Source organism: Mustela nigripes, chromosome 9 (genome assembly GCF_022355385.1).
Source record: "Mustela nigripes isolate SB6536 chromosome 9, MUSNIG.SB6536, whole genome shotgun sequence".
NCBI classification, from domain to species: Eukaryota; Metazoa; Chordata; class Mammalia; order Carnivora; family Mustelidae; genus Mustela; species Mustela nigripes.
Genome location: NC_081565.1, coordinates 73,849,360 through 73,872,991, shown reverse-complemented (window position 1 = coordinate 73,872,991; position 23,632 = coordinate 73,849,360). Strand labels below are relative to the sequence as shown.

The following is a 23,632-nucleotide window of genomic DNA, read 5'->3' as shown; positions in this document are numbered from 1 at the left end:
ATTTAGAGCCTACCAGCTGAGCTAGTCAAAAAGAATATTTATTGTCTTTTTGACTAGAAAATGGGGGTGGTAGATTGCAAAATTCCCATAATCATAATTACTATAAATGCTGAAAGTATGTAAGGCAGTAGAAGCCAGTCTGCCTCCTCAAGAGTTATGAACTTGGAAAGACCAGAGGGTCTCAAAGGCCCACTTAACCAGAATCAACTTCTATTTGTCGATCTTTTCTCTGTATGTACAGTTCTTAGCACAGAGGGGGTTCTCAATTGTCTATGGAATAAAGTTCTCAAGCTGCTGAAACAAATGTGACAGGACCACTATCCTAGAACCTTTACACAGGAAGAAATGTGACCGGCCACTGGATTCCATCAGTCCCCAAATTAACCACCAACTTTTTAAACTCTCCCAGTGCCTCTAATGATCCCAAATCAGGAGGTCAAGAGAAAATGCTTCTTAAACCAGTAAAGAGAAATTAGTCTCAAGGGGCATTTTTTTTTTAATAGTCTAGACTATCAGAAGCACCTTCTTTTTATTTTTTATTTTTTATAAACATGTATTTTTATCCTCAGGGGTACAGGTCTGTGAATTGCCAGGTTTACACACTTCACAGCACTCACCAAAGCACATACCCTCCCCAATGTCCATAATCCCACCCCCCTTCTCAACCCCCCTCCCCCCAGCAACCCTCAGTTTGTTTTGTGAGATTAAGAGTCACTTATGGTTTGTCTCCCTCCCAATCCCATCTTGTTTCATTTATTCTTCTCCTACCCACTTAAGTCCCCATGTTGCATCACCACTTCCTCAGATCAGGGAGATCATATGATAGTTGTCTTTCTCTGCTTGACTTATTTCGCTAAGCATGATGCGCGCTAGTTCCATCCACGTTGTCGCAAATGGCAAGATTTCATTTCTTTTGATGGCTGCATAGTATTCCATTGTGTATATATACCACATCTTCTTTATCCATTCATCTGTTGATGGATATCTAGGTTCTTTCCATAGTTTGGCTATTGTGGACATTGCTGCTATAAACATTCGGGTGCACGTGCCCCTTCGGATCAGAAGCACCTTCTTTCCTTTTCTATACAAGTACCACAGATTTGTCAAGATTTTGATCAGTTCTTCCGGATGGGACCCTCCATTATGGCAGGATGAGCAAACAGGAGCTGAATCCAGTCTCCCCACCCCATTTCACACAGCTGTTTGCCCCTTCGTCAACCTACTTATCATCACAGACGGCCTATGCTTACCATCTCCCAAGTCAATGTTGGTGGTTGAAAATGAAGTACATAGCATCACACAGATTATCGTCTATTTTATTTAGGTCATATATACACCTAAGTGTATTTATTTAAATAATGAGTGAAGAATTTTACCATACTCAAGGCTTTACTCTGAACGCAAGTCTTCAAAGTCGTACAGAATCATCAGTTCTTTTGGTGTTATTTTCATTTTTTTATCAGAGAAAGCCCAAAGTACGGGAGATAACAGAGTCAAAGGGAGCAAGCCAGATCTTTTGTTTCGTTATAGTAACTCAAATATTTCCTATCTCAGTCTTGGAGCCACATTTTACGGTGTAAATGTGTAATGAAAGAATAAAGGTTCTGTCTGGAAATACATAGTTCTGAGATTAAGATTAATCTCAGGAAACAAACTGAGGGTTGCTGGAGGGGATGGGGCAGCTGGGTGATGGACACTGGGGACGGTATGTGCTATGATGAGCGCTGTGGATTGTGTAAGACTGATGATTCACAGACCTGTACCCCTGAAAAAAATAATACATTCTATGTTAATTTAAAAAAGTGAAAATTCATAGTTCTTAGTCATGGAGTAATATGGAGAATGTTCAATCTGTAGTATTTATGCCAGGATGCACGTAATTTAAGTACATAAGACCTTGTCAACCTCACCAGTGGCTACTATAAAATATGTAGCATTCACAGAACAATACAGTAAATAGAAACATAATTCACAGGAGAGATCAAGGATATCACCATTCTGGATTTTTTTTTTTTTTTTTTTTTTTTTTTGGCAAGACACCAAGAAGGTGTCTCTTCCACATTCAAATGGCTTGGTCATGGCCTACCAAGGGTAGACCCGTGGGTGATATTCCCAAGATTAGCAATGCATATGGCATCAGCAATGACCAATCAGAACACAGTTTAGTCTACTGCAGTGGCTGGAATCAAGTCAAAAAAGCTCACTGTAGTGTGAGGCATTACTTAATAGGAAAACATCTAGAGTATTCCAGAAGTGGGGCCCTGATGGCTAGGTTGATGGACTCAGGTGGGGGAGGGCACTCTAGCTAATGGCTATTTACCAGTTAGCATAAGACTACATCAGTGTTTAATACCTAGAACATGCGTGCTCATGCTCGCCAGCTGATGAGCAGCACTGGTTACAGCTCTTTCTCAAGCACATGATCCTGAGATCATGACCTGAGCCCGCATCAAGAATCAATCAGATGCTTAATCCCCACTACTTCCTGCTCTGTGTCACAGCTAAAGTCCTCTGAACACCTAAGATGACAATAAATCTTGTCCCCAATTTCAAGCCTATTATCTACATTTACACAAACCTATCAGTCTGAAAGTCTGAAAACAGAATAGTTGGTTCCCTGCCCCCCATACCTCTTTGTTGCTGTTAAACTCACTTTTCCCTACTCTCATTCGTCTGCATAGATGGAACCACTACTGACCCAGTCGTTCAAGCCAAAAACCCAGGGGTCATTTTGATTCTGTTTTTGCAAACTCCTGGGCCATTTACCAATACATCCAATCAAGTCTACCTTCAACACCTATATGAGAATCTAACCAACTCCATCAAGCTCCATAATTCCTATGTTAGTCCAAGTTACCACAACAGGTCACACAGACCATCTCACAGCATCTATGATTGGTCTCCCTGCTTCCCTGTCTAGCAGGCACAGTTTTTCTTCATAAAAACAATCCAATCACCTCCCTCTGCCAACCTTTGTTCTCCCTCGGCCTTCCACTGCACTTACAATGAAATCCAAATTCCTACTCTCTCAGCCATGCTTCCTGTCACTTCCTTTCCCTCAACTCAACGCAATGCCTTTAGCTCTTACTCAGAACTACAGAGCGCACTTTCACCTCGGGCGGTCTTGCAGGTTAAACTGCTGTGTCGTCCCTGGTACAGGTTCCCAGGTCTTCAGGTTGCTTCTCCCTTCTCTCAACTCCGTCTCCCTTCAACAGTCACCTCCCCAGAAAAGCCTTCCTATTAAAACTAGACCCACCAACCCCTGGGGTCTTTAGTCTCTACTCTCCAACCTCTTGTCCCCTTTATTTTTCTTCATGGGACTTAGTGAACCTAAAAATCATCCACACATCTATTTATTGTTACGTTTCAGTATAAGCACCATGAAGGCAGAGGCTATAAATTATTTTCTTCTGAATCCCACATATCTACAACAGCACCTGGCCCACAGTAAGCTCTTGGAGATTTGCAGAAGAAATCTTTTTTTTTTTTTTTTAACCTGTTAGAGCCTGTTCACTTGCTGAAATTTCTTGATATGCACACATTATTTTGATATTACATTGCCCTTCTGATGCTTTAATTCTTAGAATGCATTCCCCATGCTACTTAAGCAGAGGAGAAATATATAAGTTCATGGTAAATCATTAAAGGGGTACAGGCACTTCTCATCGTTGAATTTCTAGAATTTCAGAGCTGACATTTTAGAGATCATCTATCACCCCAGACTCATTTTATGGTAGCTCTCAGGAGTTCAGAGCTGTGCAATCCAATCCAGTAGCCACTAACTAAATGGGGCACTGAGCACTTAAAATTCAGGACATCTGAATTAAGATGTGCTTGAATGTAAAAATATACATCAGATTTCATAGATATAATATGAAAAAATAGATCTCATTTCTAAATAGTATTGATTACATATTAAGTAATTATATGGGCATTGAGTGAAATAGGCTCTATTATTAAAATCAATTTTGCCAGGTTTTGTTTTTTTTTTTTAATTGTGACTACTTCAAAGTTTTAAATTACATGTGTGGCTCACACTTCCAGTTAACATTCCATTTCCATTGGATAGCACTGGTTCAGTGAGATTAAAGGACTAATCCAAAGACACACTGCACTGTGATGGAAGGCACAGGAACACACACACACACACACACACACACACACACACCATGCCACTGCCTCCATTCAGACTTATTTCCAGCACCCAATGCAGCCGCGGATGCTCTACAGTGAATTCTTTCCCAAGGGCAGTAAGAAAGAGTGGTAAGAGTAAGAAATACCTAGAACAAAACTGCTGGGGTCAATCAAACCCCAGCCCCACACTTAGGGACTCTCAACAACTCATTTAATCTTTCTGTACGCAGTTTCCTCATCAGGATGAGGGGAAAAGTTTATCGCATAGATAACTAGCAAGGATGAAATCAACAAATAGATACGTAATACTGACTATATGCCAGATAACATTCTAAGGGGTTTGTGAGTTTACTGCTATTATTATTAAAATGCTCTCCTACTCTAAAATAAATCGAAGGTTGGAAGGCCTCTCACTTATGACAAACAGTGTTAGTTTAGGAGTCATTTTTATGTCAAAAGATACTGCTAACATCAGACGTTCTGGTCAGATTACCAATGCAATATGTTTCTGTTCCTGATGAACCTGTTCTAATACCCTGAGATTATCACCCACATAAAATCTCATGTTGCATGAAAATTCAAACACAGAGAACAAAGGGATACGAAGAACTTTCTGCCACTTATCACCAAGGCAAATAGCAACCAGATACTTCCGTCAGTTGTGCTGGCGTTGCATGCAACAAACATAACACACACACACACACACACACACAGTGTCTACCCTAAGTGATCAAGGTAACTAACACTTCCTCTATGATTGAAGAGTTACCATAGCAACTCAGACCTAGAAGAATTTACAGACTGCTCAACCCAGCCTTCACATTTTATGGATGAGGAGCCGCCATACTTTTCTGATTTGCCCAAGGTCACACTACAAATGAAAAGTCAAACTGGGATTCATAGCAAAGATTTTTGGCAACTCATCTACAAGGCTTTGACAACATTCAGCTTCTTCAGGTACTTAAAAGTTTAAAAGTATTAAGGGTGAAAGCAATTCATTAAACAGGCCATGCAGCAAGTCTAATAAGGAATAAAGTTTCTGAATTCTGGAAAAAACACAAATTAGAAATATTTCTAATTATAGCCTGAGGAGATATAAGATACTGAGTCTTTATCATCACCATAAGCATAAAACCCTTTGTGTCTGACAACACGATTCTCCTTAAAGAGGAAGAGGACTTCAAACAGAAATTCAAATGCTCAAGAAGAACACTATTTTTTTTTTAAAGTTTTTTAAAGATTTATTTATTTATTTGACACAGTCAGAGAGGGAACACCAGCAGAGGGAGTGGGAGAGACAGAAGCAGGCTTCCCGTCGAGCAGGGAGCCTAATGTGGGGCTCGAACCCAGGATCCTGGATCTTGACCTGAGCCAAAGGCAGACACCTAACCGACTGAGCCACCCAGCTGCCCCAAGAAGAACACTTTAAACAAACAAATATATTTTTCCAGGGTAACAACTTTTCTGGACATTTTCTGGTTTGTACCAAGATATAACTCCCTTGTAGACAGAAGAGGTTTAATTCTAACAGCAAATTCAAATAGCTTTGTAAGTGTTAATTGATATCAGATTATCTGGTAGTGGTGATGGCATGTGTGCATGTCTATCTCCACACACCCACATGCATAGGATGAATTTGTTCCATTGGGGCCATTCCTCATTGATAGAGGTTGCCTTTACTGTCTTTTCCTGAAGAGCTTATGTCAAGTAAACCTGAGCTTCCTCCCCATTTTCTCCACCTCTCCATCCCCTAATGCTGACACAAATGAGTAAGCCAAGAAGAAAAACTTCCTCATTACCTTAAATGAATGGTAATTTGAAAATGGTCAGGGAAAGTTCAAGCAGTTTTCTCATGCATGAGCTCCCACGACATAGTCCACAATTCCACAGCAACAAAGACAAAGAGAAGATATTAAAAGGAGTGATTCAGTCAACCTTTAGACATTTTGGAAGCAGCAGCATTTAAACTCAAATACTTGCTGTGAAGCTTGGTATGGAGTTTTTGGTAGTTCACGCTTTGTGATTAGGACTTTGTATTTAATTCACTTCATTTCATCTTGTTTTTTATCTGTGTATTTATTTTCAGAAAGAGAGCACGTACATGAGCAGGGGAGCACTGGGGGAAAGGGGAGGCAGAGGCAGAGGAAGAGGGAGAATCCTAAGGAGGCTCCATGCCCACTGTAGAGTCTGACTCAGGGCTCGATCTCATGATCCCAAAATCACGACCTGAGCGGGAAAACAAGAGTCAGGTCCTTAAACCAGCGGAGCCACCCAGGTGCCCTCATCTTGTTTTTAAAAATCACTCTTAAATGGCTTAATGTTTCCATAGAAAGGGAAAAAGCTGTGCAAACAGTATTGGACTCAGGCGTTCAAACTCAGCAAATCCAAAAGCAGAATACAGACAAGGCACAGAGGAATGACCTCATCTGTCTCATTGCCTAAGTCTGTGATCTGAATTTTTCCTCTTTAAAGTTCAGGGATGGTGAAAGAAAGGATACTCTCAAGACAGAAGAGCTTAAAAAGTATAGAATCTCTTTAACACAAATTAGGTAGAGAAGAAACTAGTCTCCACTAGTCTCCACTGTCGGTGGGAGGGTGCACAGAATCCAGGGAGTTAAAATTAGGTAAGATTTTTTTTTTTTAATAGTAAAAAGTGGAATAAAGGAGTAAGTGATGCTTTGGTTTGCAAATAAATAAATAAATAAATAAATAAAATAGTCTTTAGATGGGTGTCCATGTACCCAGATAAAACTTCTAGTATTACCGATGGAGGAAGAACAGATGTTCCAGAGACTGTGAGCCATGTCTGCTACAAATAGGCCACTTTTCAAGTTATTCACAAAAATTTAACACAGTAAATTTTAAAGATCTAGTTGGTTTTATTAATTGATCCATGAAATGAACAGCACCACATTTAGCAAATAAAAGGGAGCTCCAAAGGGCTATGTCAAAGAAAAAGTTGTTTTGTTTTTAAGATTTTATTTATTTGTTTGACAGACAGAGATCACAAGTAGGCAGAGAGAGGAGGAAGCAGGCTCCCCACTGAGCAGAGAGCCCCAATGCGGGGCTTGATCCCAGGACCCTGAAACCATGACCTGAGCAAAAGGCAGAGGCTTTAACCCACTGAGCCACCCAGGCACCCCCAAAGAAAAGGTTTTTAACAGTAGAAAGCAAGTGGGGGAAAGGAAATTATTAGCAAAGAATCTGTTGTTTTAGGCAAGGTTGCCGTCTTATGAGGAACGAAAGGGGTCTATCAGTGAATTTCTTAATGCTGACCAGGAAATTCCCGTGTTAACCAACATGGACTGGATAAAGGTTACATTTCTAGAGGGACTGAAACTGCAATTAAGTTAGGTATTAAGTCTTGATTTACTGACTCAGGGCCTTAACCTAAGTGACGTCATTTGGGGCCTGTGGTTTTCTTTTTAACAAAGTAAAAAGAGTTTTAATATCGCAAGTGTTTACTTCTGTGCATAAATCTGAAGGCTTAGAAAACAAATAAGACACATGCAATAAATCACTGGTTCCAGAACATCAACCTACAGTTCAATGTCAATCCATAATGAGGTTCAGTTGTCTTAAAGTAGAAGTTTAAGAAGGACAAATAGTCTGATATGTATTCAATTAAAATGCTATATTCTATTAAGAATAAGCCTTTGACACTTCTTGAGATTAAAATATCACTTCTTGGGGCGCCTGGGTGGCTCAGTGGGTTAAAGTCTCCGCCTTCTGCTCAGGTCATGATTTCAGGATCCTGGGATGGAGCTCCGCATCGCATCGCATCGGGCTCTCTGCTCAGCAGGGAGCCAGCTTCCTCCTCTGCCTGCCTCTCTGCCTACTTGCGATCTCTGTCTGTCAAATAAATAAATAAAATCTTTTAAAATAAAATAAAATATCACTTCCTTTAGGTGATCATGTTGGTACTACATGGCACTATATCTGTTTATTCATCAAATGCTTCTGGAACACCCAGGCACTATACAAAATGTTAAGGAGTCCTGGATTCCAATAGTCCCTACACTCAGCAAACAGAGGATAGTAAATACACAGGGAGAAACAGAGTTTCAAACTAGGAGGAGCTCTGCTTTAAAAGAAAAAAAGACACATAGGGGAAGTCGGGAAGATGGCAGAGTAGGAGGACCCCAAGCATACCTCGTCCCACAGACACACTGAGGTAACAGCACTGAAGGCACAGCTAACTCCGAAAACAGCCTGAAGCCTGGCAGACCAGACCCTCCCCAGTTAATGGGAGAGGGGAGGCCACCCTGAATAGGTAAGAGAGGCAGAGAGCCTGCGGAACACGGAACCCTGCTCAGACTGATTACAAATGGGAGGAAGTCTGCAAGAAGGGAGAAGTGAGAGGTCAGGCTTACCCCAGGAACTCCATGCACGGGGGACACTGGGAACACGGGTCCCCATACCATGTGGCTCTGAGAAATCAGCGGGGCTTCACTTTGTAAGCTTTTAAAAAATCAGTGGGGCTTCACTTCAGGTACTTTAAAAGTCAGCGGGTTTAGCTCCGGGAGAGCCAGAAGGCAGTAGAAACTGGGTTCCTGCCCTTCAAGAGCCAGCATAACAAATCACCCCACTGGGATGCAGCGCGGAAGCAGAAGGCGATTTATTCATTAAGCTCAGAATGTGCCCTCCAGGGCAGGGATCTTCAGAAGAACCCTTTCTCGGGGCACCTGGGTGGCTCAGTGGTTAAGCCGCTGCCTTCGGCTCAGGTCATGATCTCAGGGTCCTGGGATCGAGTCCCGCATCGGGCTCTCTGCTCAGCGGGGAGCCTGCTTCCTCCTCTCTCTCTCTCTGCCTGCCTCTCTGCCTACTTGTGATTTATCTCTGTCAAATAAATAAATAAAATCAAAAAAAAAAAAGAAGAACCCTTTCTCTTCCCCTCCCCCAGCCCACCCAGCTAGAAACCTGCAGGGACCAGTGCCAACACTCCCCACCTCTCTTGCTAGGGCCATGTGCTGGGCCCCCGCATTCCCCTGCAGACCCACCTGCCCACCCGTCCCACTTGGCAGGCACTCCTCCAAAGCAGCTGCTGCCCCACACATCCAGCAAACAGCCCTATTCTGGGACTAGCACCACTCCAAACTGCCCCTCACCCTGCCCTCAAGAGAAGAGCAGCTAAGCTCACACACCAGCACTCCCACAGTTCCGGCAGCCCAGCCTTTCAGCTGACAGCCCAGGAAATGCCCCCCTGCCTGGCACTACTCCAGCCCAGGGGAGTGCCTGGTAGGACGGCCATGCTACCACCAAGGAAAGCCTCGGGGGAGGGGGGAGGGGGGGGTACATACACAAAGTGTCTTACCATTCAGTGTGCACACCACTAGGACAGATTGAGGGCAGACAGGTGGCCCAACTGCTGATACCCTCCCCACCCCTCCACCCACAAGCCTCAAGTCTCCTCAGACAGGCTCCTCAACAGCACAGGGACCCAAACTGCCCCATGCGCACAGAGTAGGCAGAGAAAGTCACGGCAGCTGACTGAAGACAAACACTGCTTGGCCACAACAGTAGGGCACGTGCAACCCACACAGCACACACCCCTGGTGCCCTGGTTCTGGTGACCAGGGGACTGTGCTACAGGGCACCACAGGACCTCTTTCTACTTTCAAGATCAGGAGATGTTGCTGGCCTTCCTAACACACAGAAACACAGAGACCCTAAATGAGGAGCCAGATGAACAGGTCCTGAATGAAAGAAAAGAACAGAAGAAACCTAGTTAAAGAGCTAAATTAAACAGAAATAAACAATATGACTGACACCCCCCCCCCCAAAAAAAACCCCAAATCAAAATCATGCTTATAAAGATACTTACTGGACTCAAGTGTGAAGGATCTCAGCAAGGTCTTCAATGGAAAGTTTAAAAATATAAGAAAGAACCAGTCAGAGATGAACACACTAGAGAAAATTAAGAGCACGTTATAGGATATAGAAGAATGAACTGCCAATCTAGAAGACAGGGTAATGGAAAGCAACCAAGCAGAACAGCCAAAAAAATAAATGAGAGATTGCTGAGGTTAACTCGGCAACATCAGGAAGCATAGTAACATAAGCATTACAGGGATTCCAGAAAGAGAGAGAGAGAACGTATTTGAAGAAATAACAGCTGAAAACATCCATAGTTTTAGAGAACAAAACAGACATCCAGATCCAGGAAACATGGAAAGCCCCTAAGAAAAGTGACACAAGTAGATGCACACCAACACGTCTAATAACTAAAATGGCAAAAAGTAACAAAATAAAGAGAATTTGAAAAGCAGCCAAAGAAAACAGTTACATACATGGGAAACCCCTTAAGGCTCTCAGCTGATTGATCAGCAGAAACTTTGAATATATCCTGTCACTCCCTTCTGGCCTGCAAAGTGCTCATAGGGAGGAAAAAAAAAAAAGCAACCAAGAATAATCTGCCTAAAAAGGCTATCATTCAGACATAAAGAGTCTCCCAGCCAAATAAAAGGTAAAGTAGTTCATTACCACCAAACCAGACTTACAAGAAATTTTAGAGTGAACCCTTTAAGTGGAAAGGCAAGGCCATAACTGAAAGTAGGAAAATCATGAAAACAAAAAATTTTACAGGTAAATGCAAATATATAATAATAAAGGTAGTAGTTTAATTGCTTATAAAACCAGTATGGAGTTTAAAACACAGAAGCATTAAAAATCAATTATATCGAGATGCCTGGGTGGCTCAGTTGGTTAAGCAGCTGCCTTCGGCTCAGGTCATGATCCCAGCGTCCTGGGATCGAGTCCCACATCGGGCTCCTTGCTCAGCGCGGAGCCTGCTTCTCCCTCTGCCTCTGCCTGCCATTCTGTCTGCCTGTGCTCGCTCTCTCCCCTTCTCTCTCTCTGATAAATAAATAAAATCTTAAAAAAAAAAAAAAAAAAGAAGGCTACCCACTTAGTCTTTAAAAAAAAAAAATCAATTATATCTACAAAAATTAGTCAAGAGAATCACAAAATAAAAGGATGGAAAATAGGATAAACGTTTAAAATTGGGGGAGGGAATAAAGATTTCAGTGCTTTTAGAATGGCTTCAAATTCAAGTGAACATCAACTTACTACAGAGTGCTGTACGTGAAGATGTTGTATATGTACCTAATGGTAACTATAAGTCAAAGATCTGTGATAGACACAAAAGAATAAAGAGAAAGGAACCCAAACTTAACACTAAGGTCACCATCAAAAAACAAAGGAAGAGAGCAAGAAAAGAAAAAAGGAATAGAACTGCAAAAACAACCACAAAACAAGTAACAAAAAAGTAATAAGTACAGGTTTATCAATAATGAATTTGGATGTAAATAGACTAAATGATCTAATCAAAACAAAGTGAATGAATGGATAAAAAAAAAAAGCACAACTTATTTAAAGGCTCTCTATACGAAACTCACTTCAGACCTAAAGACATGCAGAGTCAAAGTGAAGAGATGGAAAAACATTTACCAATCAAATGAAAACAAGAAAGCTCATAGCAATACTTGTATCAGACAAAAAGACTTTACAACAAAGACTGTAGTGAGAAGCAGAGAAGGAAACTACATAATGATAAAAGGAAAAACCCAACAAGAGGATATAACAATTTTAAATATCTACGCACCCAACATAAAAGCACTTAAAACATAAAGCAACTATTAACAGACATAAAGGAAGCAATCAACGTAATACAGTAGTAGTAGGGGATTTTTAATACCCAGCTTACGTCAGTGATCATCCAGACAGAAAAATCAACAAGGAAACAGTAGTCTTGAATGACACATTGGACCAGATGGACATACCAGATCTACACACAACACTCCCTCCAAAAATAACAGAATATACATTCTTTTAAAGTGCACATGGCATATTCTCCAGGGTAAATCAGGTTACGCCCCAAAACAAATCTCAACAATTTCAAGAAGACTGAAATCCTATCATGCATCTTTTCTAACCACAAAGGTATGAAACTAGAAGTCCATTACAAGGAAATCTGGAAAGAATACAAATACTTGGAGACTACCTACCATGCTACTAAGCAATGAAAGAGTCAACTAAGAAATCAAAGAGGAAATTTTTAAAAAGACCTGGAGACTAATGAACATGAAAACACAACAATCCAAAATCTTTGGGATATAGCGAAAGCAGTTCTCAGAGGGAAGTTGATAGCAATACAGGTCTACCTCAAGAAACAAGAAAAATCTCAAGTAAGAAATACAGAATGGGCTATGGAAGAATATTTTCGTGGAGTTCATTTGGATCACGGTCAGTCCCCTTCCAGGAGGAAGGGATATTTAAGAAGCATTCTGAAAAGAAGTAGCAGTTAGCTAGAAGACTATTAAGAGCTCATGTTGGAGGTGGAGAGATGAGTGTGTGCAGACCTGAATTGTAAGCCCAAGGTGGACGGCCCACTGAAGTTCCTAAAAGAAAGCCCTACAGGCAGAAGGGAGTGATAACAGGGCATAATGGCACAGAATGTGGCAGGGCACAGATACAGTCTCTCACATACCAAGCACAGATTTTAGATTTGCACCCAAGGGCAATCAGAACACGGAAAGACTTTGAGCGGGAAAACAATAATCCAATTTCCATTTCTACAAGGTCACTCTGGCTGCCGTGTGGAAAATAAACTCAGGGCAAGGGAGAGGTTGGGGATTTCAAACGAGATTGTGTGAAGAGAATCCCAAGAAAGACGCACAGTAGAGATCTGGCCTCTAGGAGTAGATTTTGGTGGGGTGTTGGCTCTGGAAAAAAGGAGCAGGACTATGATTAAGAACCAGGGCTCTGGAATCTGACTGCCTAGATTCAAACCCTGGCTCTGCCTTCACTGGTGAACCTTGCTTTAGGGCCTGAGTTTCCCCATCTGCAGAATGGAAAGGATAGTACTAATTATGATGCAAAGCATGGTGAGAAATAAACCAGATCACTCATTTCGAGTGCCCAGAAGGAGGACTGGCTGTATCAATATTCACTTTACTATTAGAATTCCCATTTCTAGTATCAGGTGTAGCAGAAAATTGAGGAAGACTCTTAGGATTCTGTCTTGAGCAACAGAATGGTCAGTGGTACCATTTACTGAGATATAGATAGGTAGAATTGATGAATCCAGGAAGGAAGAAGGGAAGACCATTCAGTTATGCTCAAGGACTTCCGTTTTTGATATGTGAAAAAATGAGTTAACGATGTCGAATGGCACTTTTTAAATGGCTTTTTAGATAAATATGCTACAATATTTTTAGCATTCTTACTTGGCCAGTTTTTTAAGTAGACAGTTCTATGTTGTTAACTCTCCTGATTTTTTTTAAAACAAACTCAAAATCCTACAATTTTTAAGCCAGTGATTTAAATGATAACACCAATTACAAAGATTTATATCAACAAAAGCAATATGGTTTTAAGATTTTATTTATTTATTTGGCAGAGAGAAATCACAAGTAGATGGAGAGACAGGCGGCGGGGGTGGGGGGGGAAGCAGGCTCCCTGCTGAGCAGAGAGCCCAATGCGGGACTCGATCCCAGGACCCTGAGATCATGACCTGAGCCGAAGGCAGTGGCTTAACCCACTGAGCCACCCAGGCGCCCCAACAAAAGCAATATGTTTATATGTGGAGCACACCAATCCGTGCCACTTCCAACATCCTCACTTAGGGCAGTATCAGAGGATTATTTCTCTTAGCTGCACAGAAAGAGGTCCATTTCCCCTGAATTTGCTCAGGCTAAGATATGACTCCCAAGACACCAAACTCGGTCTTAAACTTCAGAGGACTTAAGTCCTTAGAATGACAGATTCTCTTTTCAGAGCCTCGAAATTTCTTATTCATATAATTAAGTGTGAAAAGAACCTCTAAAATCATGAGGCCTATATAAAATCCTTCATTTTTATATAGGCAGACCTACCACATATTTAGAAAAGTTACATGAAAACTATGAAGAGTTTCATTTTTTTCAAACTATTTCAGACCAAAGCAATAAAGAATAACAAATTTCTCAACTATAACTCCAGTTATATATCAAAATCTTATGTATAGTTACTAGGAAAAAAATCCTTCTGGAACTCTAAGGAATTTATTTTACCAATATCATTTTTTATTATGTTCAGTTAGTCAATGTATTATAGTACATCATTCGTTTTTGACATAGTGTTCAACAATCCATTAGTGGGTATAACACATGTGCCCTCTTTAATCATTTTATTCCAGGACACAGGCTCAATTTTCATATTTTGACACCCCTATTCTAGGCATAAAGATCAACCTGAGTAGGTAGCTAAGACAGTGGACATGTAAAAAACCAAACCAAACAAAAAAAAAAAAAATAGTTCTGGAGCTTTCTACTACGCTTTTCTTCAAAATCCAACCAATCCAATCCATCTGCTAGTTCATGGAAAGAGACATATTTTTTCAACCAGTATTCAAGCTAAGGTCCCTGTTCAGCATGGGGGCAAGGATAGGGGCAGGCAGTTGCTCAGTGATGAACAGAACATTCATGGAGTTCAAGGTCTCATTAAGACTCTTCCCAGACTGAATCACTTGCCTGGATGACTCCACCATTGCTCAGTCACCGGAGCTCTCAGAACATTTGGTTCCTCTCTTTTTTTGTTGTTAAACTATTTTACATCTAATAGCCCCCCAATCCAGGAAACAACGTTTTTCAAATTTTACTTGAAATAGAACTGGGGGTGGGGGGGTGTGATGGCACTACACAGAGGTTTCTCTTACTTTTAGCGCTTAAACTGGTTTCCTGAATTCAGTTCTATTTCAGCAATTGGAGGACTTTGGCTTTCTTTTAAATTTGTACTATCTGATTAAGGAAAAAACTCAATCGCCTTTAAATCCTTGATTCCAAGACTTAATGGCACACAAGTGAACATTTTTATTTATTTTTAAAGATTATATTTATTTATTTGACAGAGAGAGAAATCACAAGTAGGCAGAGAGGTGGGCGGGGGGAAGTAGGCTCCCCACTGAGCAGAGAGCCCAATGCGGGGCTTGATCCCAGGACCCTGAGATCATGACCTGAGCTGAAGGCAGAGGCTTAACCCACTGAGCCACCCAGGTGCTCCACAAATGAACATTTTTATTTTTTATTTTTATTTTTTAAAGATTTTATCTGTTTATTTGACAGACAGAGATTACAAGTAGACAGAGAGGCAGGCAGAGAGAGAGAGAGAGGGAAGCAGGCTCCCTGCTGAGCAGAGAGCCCGATGCGGGACTCGATCCCAAGACCCTGGGATCATGACCTGAGCCGAAGGCAGCGGCTTAACCTACTGAGCCACCCAGGCGCCCACAAATGAACATTTTTAAAGCCAAGATGCCTTTGCACCTATGGGTGCATTTATTATGGGGTTTGCTTTCCTGAAAAGCGGTTTTCAAATCAATGGCATGTCTTATAATCAATGTTGCCTTAGAAACTAAGAAATTCAACAAGAGGACTCAGATTGACTTAATGAAAAAAAAAAAAAAAGTTGGCAAGAAGACTGGACTCCTAGCCTTGGCTTACTGCCATTTAGTTACTAGTCACCAAGCCCTGTGACATCTGCTCAGTCCCTCCATGCCTCTGCACGTTTTCTTCTCCATTCATAAAATACAAGTTTACACTTCTGTTTCTCAAACTCTGTGGTAAGAGAGGAGCTTAAGTTTTTCCAGTCAGTTGCAGACATGCATTTATGAAATACAACACTATGTAGATTACACAAGGATTCTTCCCATGACTGATCACTTTCATTTATTTGATATTCCTTAGTAATACAATTAGCTTGTATTTCCCAATTACATAGTCGCTGAGCACTACAAACAAAAATTCAGGGAAGGAGTCCTGCACAATGAAGGTGTTTGTCATTTGTGGCAGATTCAAGAGAACAGCAGCATGGTGAATCCATCTGTGGGTCACTGAAAATGGGCCAACAATCCAGAAGACACCTTCCAGGCAAAATAATAAAAGATACATGTTCTCTTTTCCTAATATTCATTTTTGAAAAGTACAAAACATGAAAGTTCATCAGTTACTTTGAAAAAAGTGTTTAAGCAACTACAATATTACCCTTAGGGTTGGCAATACAAGCCAATGTTCCATGTGATTTTTCAAAGAGAAGACAGAGCCACAGCAGCTCTTACTAGAACATACTTCCTCTCCACCACTTAGTCCATGATAGGAAGTCAGTAGTTAATGGCTCTTGGCCCTAAGGCTACTGTGGTTTATAGAAGCATGGCTTTTTGAGTAGTACATCAAAGTATAAGGGTGCAAACAAATGCGAACTCTTGTTTTTAAAAGGATGCTTAAAAAAAAAAAAAAAAAAAAGATTTATTTGAGAGAGAAAGAGAGAGGGCATGAGGGGCAAGAAGCTCAGAGGGAGAAGCAGACTCCCCCATGGAGCTGGAAGCCCAATGCGGGACTCCATCCCAGGACTCCGGGACTATGACCTGAGCTGAAGGCAGCAGTCCAACCAAGTGAGCCAGTAGGCGCCCTAGAAGGACTTTTTTTTTTAAAGATTTTATTTATTTATTTGACAGACAAAGATCGCAAGTAGGCAGAGAGGGAGGCAGAGAGAGAGAAGGAAACAGGTTCCCTGCCAAGCAGAAAGCCCAATGCGGGGCTTGATCCCAGGACTCTGGGATCACAACCTGAGCCAAAGGCAGAGGCTTTAACACACTGAGCCACCCAGGCGCCCCCCCCCCCCAGAAGGACTCTTACCTGAGATAAACATACATATGTGCTGGCAGGTGGGGACAAAAGCTAAATAATCATACAAATTACCTAGATCAGACTCTGCGCACCCTTCATCAAGTTGATGAAAGCCATTTATTCCACTTCAGAAAAGAAATCATCCCCTAGGCCAGTCAGTCTCGGAGGCTTCCTGGATATTTGCTGAAAAATCAGAGTATCTGCCTTAGAGCCTGGAGGTATAGACAATCAGAGGCTGGCCAGCCCTGGGTGCCAGACCAATGCTCGAAGAGAGGTTCTCACACCTGAGCGTCCATCAGGACCATCTGGAGGGCTCAGTAATAGATTGCTGGCCCCACCCCTGAACTTGATCCAAAGGGCCATGATCAAGACTGAGAGTTTGCATTTCTAACAAGGTTTCAGGAGGTGCTGATGCTCCTGGGAACAGACTTTGAGAACCACTGGTAGAAGATATTCAATGACAGAATTAGAAAGTTATCAGGGGTCACCTGAAATAAACCTTTCATTGTCCTAGTGAGGACCTAGGGTTGAGAGAAGAATGTCTTATTCATGGTTATATATCTAATACTCAGAGCTTTCTCAAAAAAAAAAAAAAAAAAAAAAGAAAGAAAGAAAAAGGCAACTCAGGTGTCTCAAGTCTTAACAGGCTGCTTATTTCATGGTTTTAAGTTATGGCCATATATCAGGACCCTGCTCGAAGAGGCACAAGCAGAGCCTTCATGCTGTTGACCCTCCTACCCATGTGTCCTTCCAAGAACATGTTAGTCTATCAGTGACCTCAAAATGGTAAGCAAGTGGCCTGAAACCACACAGGGTGTTGGCTGTCCAATGGGACCTACTCACCTAGATTCTAAACCCAGAGAACAAGTCCCTACCATTAAGCCATGCTGCCTGTCCCCCAGCTCCCCGGCAGCTGAGCACAAACAGATGGCCTGAGGTTTTGCAAAGTGACACATAATATAGGAGATGGTCACAGATGACTTACAGCACTGCTGTGGACCTAAGTGTCCAGCACAGCCTCAAGTACTGTGGGGGTGGAGTCCCTGGTTGTAGGCTTGGCCGTGTAGACGGATACCTGTGTCAAAACTCTGTGGGATCATGACCTTTTGGCTGAGACTGCTCTTCAATTCCCACCGGTTCTGTGAGCTTCCTGCTTCCCCTCCAATAAACTAGTCCTCTGCTTACATGGTTTGCAACGGAGAACCATGGCTGACAGGACAGCCCATTAATTTACCCAGTAGCAGAGAACCGATGGATCCTAATCAAAATTAGGGCTCCCACAAAGACCCCCACCATGCCCTCCACCTTTAGAGCTCTTGCATTTCTGTTGGTACATTTTGGTGTTTGCAGCAAGGGCTGCTTGCCTCCCAGGGAGCCCCACCCCAGGCCATCGTACTCCGATGACAGAGAAGGTCTTGATTTATACCCCCAGGGCCAGAACTGAGAGATCCATGGATCCTGGGATCATGACCTGAGACAAAGACACTTAACGACTGAGCCACCCGGGCACCGGGCACCGCACAAGAAAAACATATTAAATTCAGGTATCACTGGAAAAGAAAAAGGGTTTTATAAGCCACAAGGCATCTTTGGTGAGAAAAACAAACAAAAACCTTTGAGGGTTAAGGGGTTTTCCCCATTGTTTTTGTCTAATTCTACTGTCTGATTTTCCCCTTATCTGCTCACAGCGTTACAACCTCAAGATGTTGATCTTCAAACGCCATGCCTTAAAGAATGTGGCTCCTTTAGGTACATCGATACTGGTGAGGGATTTGAATTGGGTACCTGCTCTCTTTGTTTCAAGTGTCCTAAACATCTTAAAAAGTGCTGTTTGCCACTGAAAGTCACCAAGGCCCTGTAGAGAAATGGCTGATTCCCCAACTGGGAAGGGCAGTCCGCTGGAGCATGAGGCTCGTCCTTATGCCAGAGAGTAAGAAAGGGTTCAAAGAAATGATGGGCCACATTGTTAAGATGCAAGCAACAGCCTGAAGAGGATCTCCTTACACAAACGGAGTGCGATGCAGGTGCCCCAGTGATTAAGTACAGGGATAAAGAAAAAACCAATGAGGGATTCATTAACATGTACTGATCATAAATAGGCCAGAAAAGACATAAGCCACAAACTTAAAAAAAAAAATTCACACAGTCCCCCATTCTGAAGCACATTATGGTACAAAAAAAAATGAAGCATTTTTCCATGAACGTCTATTTGGTAGTAACCACAATATTCACATAAAGGGCTAAGACAAAACATGAAAACTCAAAGAAATCTTGCCTCCAAATACCCCTTCTAGCATCCCAGAGCCTCAGAACACCACCTACTGTCCTCAAAAGCTTCTCTTGGTAGATAGGGAGAAGCTGGTGTGTCTCCTACATGAGCCCACATATGGACAGCCATCAACACCCCAACGTCCCCATTTCTTAAGGGTCTACTCGAACGGTTCCTCCTCCAGAGGACTCCCCTTCATGCACTGCCTGTACGAAGTTTTATTCCGTATTAAGCACTTAGGACCATCCTCCCCCTCAGTTCCTTGTGAACACACACCTCCAATTTAGTACTTCACTTATAAATGCTCCCAGGCACAGAGCAGTGCTTGGCACTTGGGAAAATGTTGGCTTGAACCCAGTGAAGAGTAAAGGGACATGGGCATATTTAACCATTTCACTCCTTTTCCTCTTCACAGAGCTAGAAAATTCCATCACTTTCTATGGAGAAAACCACCCTCCCTATGCAATTTCCTCTAATTGACATTCAGCCTAGGAGCATAATGATTAGTTTCCAAGGGAGATTCTGTTACAACCAATGCGATAATATTTTAAGGAACTCAGATTTTCACCTATTCTGGTATAAATAGGGAGACTGAAATCAGCTTATGGCTCAGAAAATATAGGAAACTGAACGCAAAACATTAATGTTGGTGCATTACCAGGACATTTTAGACAAACTGCTATGCAACCCATAACTGATCAACTAAAATAGAAAGTAACACCTCATTGGTGGTTCAAAATGCTCAAAAATGGAGTGAAGATAGCAGACACTTATCTCTACCAGACAAACCCAAGAGAAACTACTCTGTGGTTTAAAAAAAAAAAAAAAAAAGTACAGCTAGGGTTTCAGGGTTTGAACCCAGTCTAGCCTCAGAGCTTACATTTTTAACCCCTATGCCAGTGTAAAGTTAAATACCAATTCCCCATTATACACTCCTTCCAGACAGTTCCAACATGAGAGTCTGCATCCAAAATTAAGCCATCAGTTTCTGGAAACACTCAACTCTATTAACAACACTTCACTAAACCTCATTTAATATTAAAAATAAAAGGTTCCATTTCTCCCTGCTGCCACCACCGTTTAATTGCTTTTATCCAGACACTTTCTTCCTGCACTGAAGAGTACTCATCAGGGCTCTTTGCAGAACTACTCTTGTCCAGCTCTTATCTGAGGAACTGATAAGGTATTTCTTTCTACCAAATTCAATCATCTTCTTTATCTCACCCCCACTCCCAGCTGAAAGCATCACGTTGACATCTTGCAATTGCTAGCCCAAACCAGATAGCAGCTTTTATCTTTCCCTGCGGACACTGACATATGCTTTTATTAAGTGTAAGCAGGATACTGCTCTACTGAATGCACTTCGGAAACTCACATCATTTTGTTGCAAAAGCATGCTTCCTTGTGAAAGAGCTGATGGCTTTCCAGGTCATTCCACCTTCCACACAGGACCCTCAACTCCCATTCACAGAGTGCCATTTTCACTGGAGGCATCTGAGCAGTGGATTATCTAATTCTGCCATTATAGACTCAGGTGAATTCTGCACTCACAAGGCATCGCTGGGGACAAAACAGCATCCGCCACATCCTCCTGATCCTTTATCTTTGAAGTCACTGCCTCCTCCTTCATTTGGGGGAGAAATGGAAGTGTACCCTGCTCCCTGAAAAGAGGGAAGGAAACCCAAGTTTTTAAGTCCTTCTTTGGGGTTCCTGACAGCTCTAAATGACTGGGTAACTGTTTCTATTGGTTTTTAAGTAACTAACCCTGAGTCAGTATGCTACTCAATGAAAATGGGGATCTTGGGAGAGAAGACAGTGCCTGGAGGGTGCAGGAAGAGGGTTGGGGTAAAGGCCTGGGGGAGGCCAAGAAGATATTCTAGTCACCAGTATAAACATGACCTCCAGGGCAAACATTTCTCCCCTACTTAGAGTGTAAATGCAAGCATTTTACACCCCCCCCCCCCCCCCCCCCCCCCCGCCATTTTCCCACCCACCAAAAAACAGGCCAGTTCCCCAGTGTCAGCCAGCGTTTGTAAGCTCCTGGGGTGTTCCTGACTCCGTACTTCATACACTGGCACAAATTAACAGCTGCACAATGAAAGAAGGTACAGGCTTCCCTTGAAAAGAACAATTACGCCTCCAAAGCCAGGCCTGCCCCTATCCTTGGTGGGGCCTGGGGCAAGACTACAAATGAAGCGCCCAACACTTTAAGGTCATCAAGCGAGCCACTGTCACAGAATCCTTCCCCTTGACAAACTCGGCTTTCTATCCACCTGGAAGGCCAGGTACAATTTAGAGTTCGCAGGCCCCTGGGAGTTCTGGGCCAGACACAGGTTGTTTCAACATCCCTACGAGATGGACACAGTCTCTTCCCTCCCCCACCCAGGCTCCAGCTCTCCCCAGGAAGGCCTCAGGGGCACACCTGTAGACCTTCAGCCTGTTATTTCCAAGCTCTTCCAACACCCCAGCACAGCTGCCCTTCGGCCATTCTTCAGGGAGGAGGTCTGTCTCCTTCCCACTGGAAGAAGCCATGGAAGCAGGCTTGGGGCCTTTGGGAAGGGAACCCCATGGGAATCTGGGGTGCAACATGTATTCTGGGTGGGCAGCCCGCTCCACCTGCAGACACCTGTCCCAGTGGGGAGGTGAAGGCCAGACACCCTCACATACACCTTCTAAACCCCCAGAGGTCTGGAGTGGGGAGAGAGATTAAAAAAATAATAATAAAAGGGTTCCTTGGCTCAGGCCTGAAGCCAATATGAACTAAAAGCTTTCTCCATTTTATCCTAACTAGATCAACTTTTTTTAACTGGAAGCATTCTGGAAGGGTGAGTCCTTATATTCAACATTAATAAACTGTTGTAAGAGGATTCCTGTCTGGAACCGATCAAAGAGTTGGAACACTTCTAGCTGCAAAGATCTGACAGCTAATATCCTGGTGTGAACGAAAAGGCAAATATTTCTCAAACAGCAAATGGATTCAACAGGGTTCCAGAAAGTCAGAAAAGGTGGGATCCTTGCCCTAGGCCATAAGTTGGGGAAGCCTTAACATTTTCTATCTCTTTTGGAAACTTAAGAGCCAGATAAGTAAGTCGTCAAGGCAGCAGGGGCAGCCAAGTCCAAAGGCTAGGCACACGCGGAGTGGAGCAGAGTGAGCAGAGTGAGGAGGGGAGGTTTGGGTCTGCTGGCCAAAGGGGGTCACCAAAGGGAGACGGTTGGGGTCACAGTGGGGTGAGCGGCTAGGGCTTGGACCTCAGCCCCACTAATGACCTAGTATCTGTTTCGTTTTCTTCCCAAAGCAAGTTAACCAATTTTCCAGACCTCCATTTTCAATTCTCCAAAATGGAGAGGTTTCAAGGTTTGCTTGTTACAGCCCAGCGATGCTGTCCCCGACTAAGCACAGTCCGCACTTGGTGAGCGCTCACTCAACCACACTTCTTAAAAACTGAGAGCACAAAGATCAGAGCTAGAGCTGCACCCAAAGATTTTCATCAGGCAGCTCCCCGCCACCTACCCCAACATCCAAGACAGGGCTCCGCAGAAGCTGGGGACAGAACGATGGGGTTAAGGTTTTAGGGAGCGGAGCCAACAGAGCGGACACTGATCAAATGCTACGTCTCAGCCTGGTTTGGGGTAGGGAAGGGGTGCCTTCGAAAGTCGACCAACGGAGGGTGCAAAGGACACGTGCGTAAGGCCCCCAAGTTGCCGGCCTCGCAGCCCACCCCCCTCCCCACCCCGGGGAAAGGAAGAAGCCGCGCTACAGCCCGCGCGCTCCAGGCCTAGAAGGGATCTGAGCGAGGGAAGCGGCGGGGGACCGCGGAAAACGCCTGGCGAGCGGGGTCCGGGGGCGTCACAGTCACTCACCCAGCAGCAGCAGCTTGAACTCGCGGCGCGCGTCCTTCTTGTCCCGGCGAAGCTGCCGCTCGATCTCCGCGCTGATGCGCTGCGACTCCTTCTCCTCCGCCGACAAGCAGCAGCAGCCGGCCATGGTGCGCGCTGCACCCGACGGCGCGACGCGGTCCCGGGGCGCCCGGATCCTCCGCGGGCCGCTCGCCCGGCCGATCTGCGACAGGCACCCGCGTTCGGGACAAAAGCAGACAAGGCCGCCTTGACTTTTAGAGTAAGAAGCCTGGCCTCCAGAGGCTCAGTCCCGTCCTCGAGGATGGAGTCGGAGTCGGAGGCGGGGGCTAATTCGGCGCGCTAGCACAGCCGCGCGCCCCGCGGATCCGGGCTCACCAGCCCCACAGCGGGTCCTGGGGAGGAGGAGGGCCAGCCGAGAGGATGGGAGCGCTGCCGGCGCCCGGAAGATGCACACGCCCCTTAGCACGGGAGCCGGACACCCAGTCGCGGGGCGCAGACCACGTGTAAAAAGTTGGGGTGTCGGTGCCGGGGGCGGGAGGTGGTGGCGTGGAGAGCGGGATCTCCCGGTCCTGGAGGTGTCCCGGGCGGGCGACGGGCTCGGCGTGGGTTGGAGGCAGAGGGCCTAGCTAGTCCTTGCCTGGAAAGTTCCGAAAGTGACCGCGGATTAAGACTGAGCGTAAGGGTTCCAGCCGGCGCTAGTGGCTTTAAGTGG

The 23,632-nt window shown here is 43.7% G+C and overlaps 1 protein-coding gene across 1 annotated transcript in view; it reads right to left on the bottom strand.

Annotated features, from left to right (window-relative positions):
- The window catches only part of GNA14 (G protein subunit alpha 14), a 194,352-nt gene extending 171,302 nt beyond the window's left edge, over window positions 1-23,050 (bottom strand). The window contains exon 1 of the mRNA XM_059411817.1: window positions 22,924-23,050. Within this exon, the coding sequence (XP_059267800.1) occupies window positions 22,924-23,047 (124 nt within the window). The 5' untranslated portion in view covers window positions 23,048-23,050. The remainder of the gene's footprint in view (window positions 1-22,923) is intronic.
- Window positions 23,051-23,632: the final 582 nt, after the last annotated feature.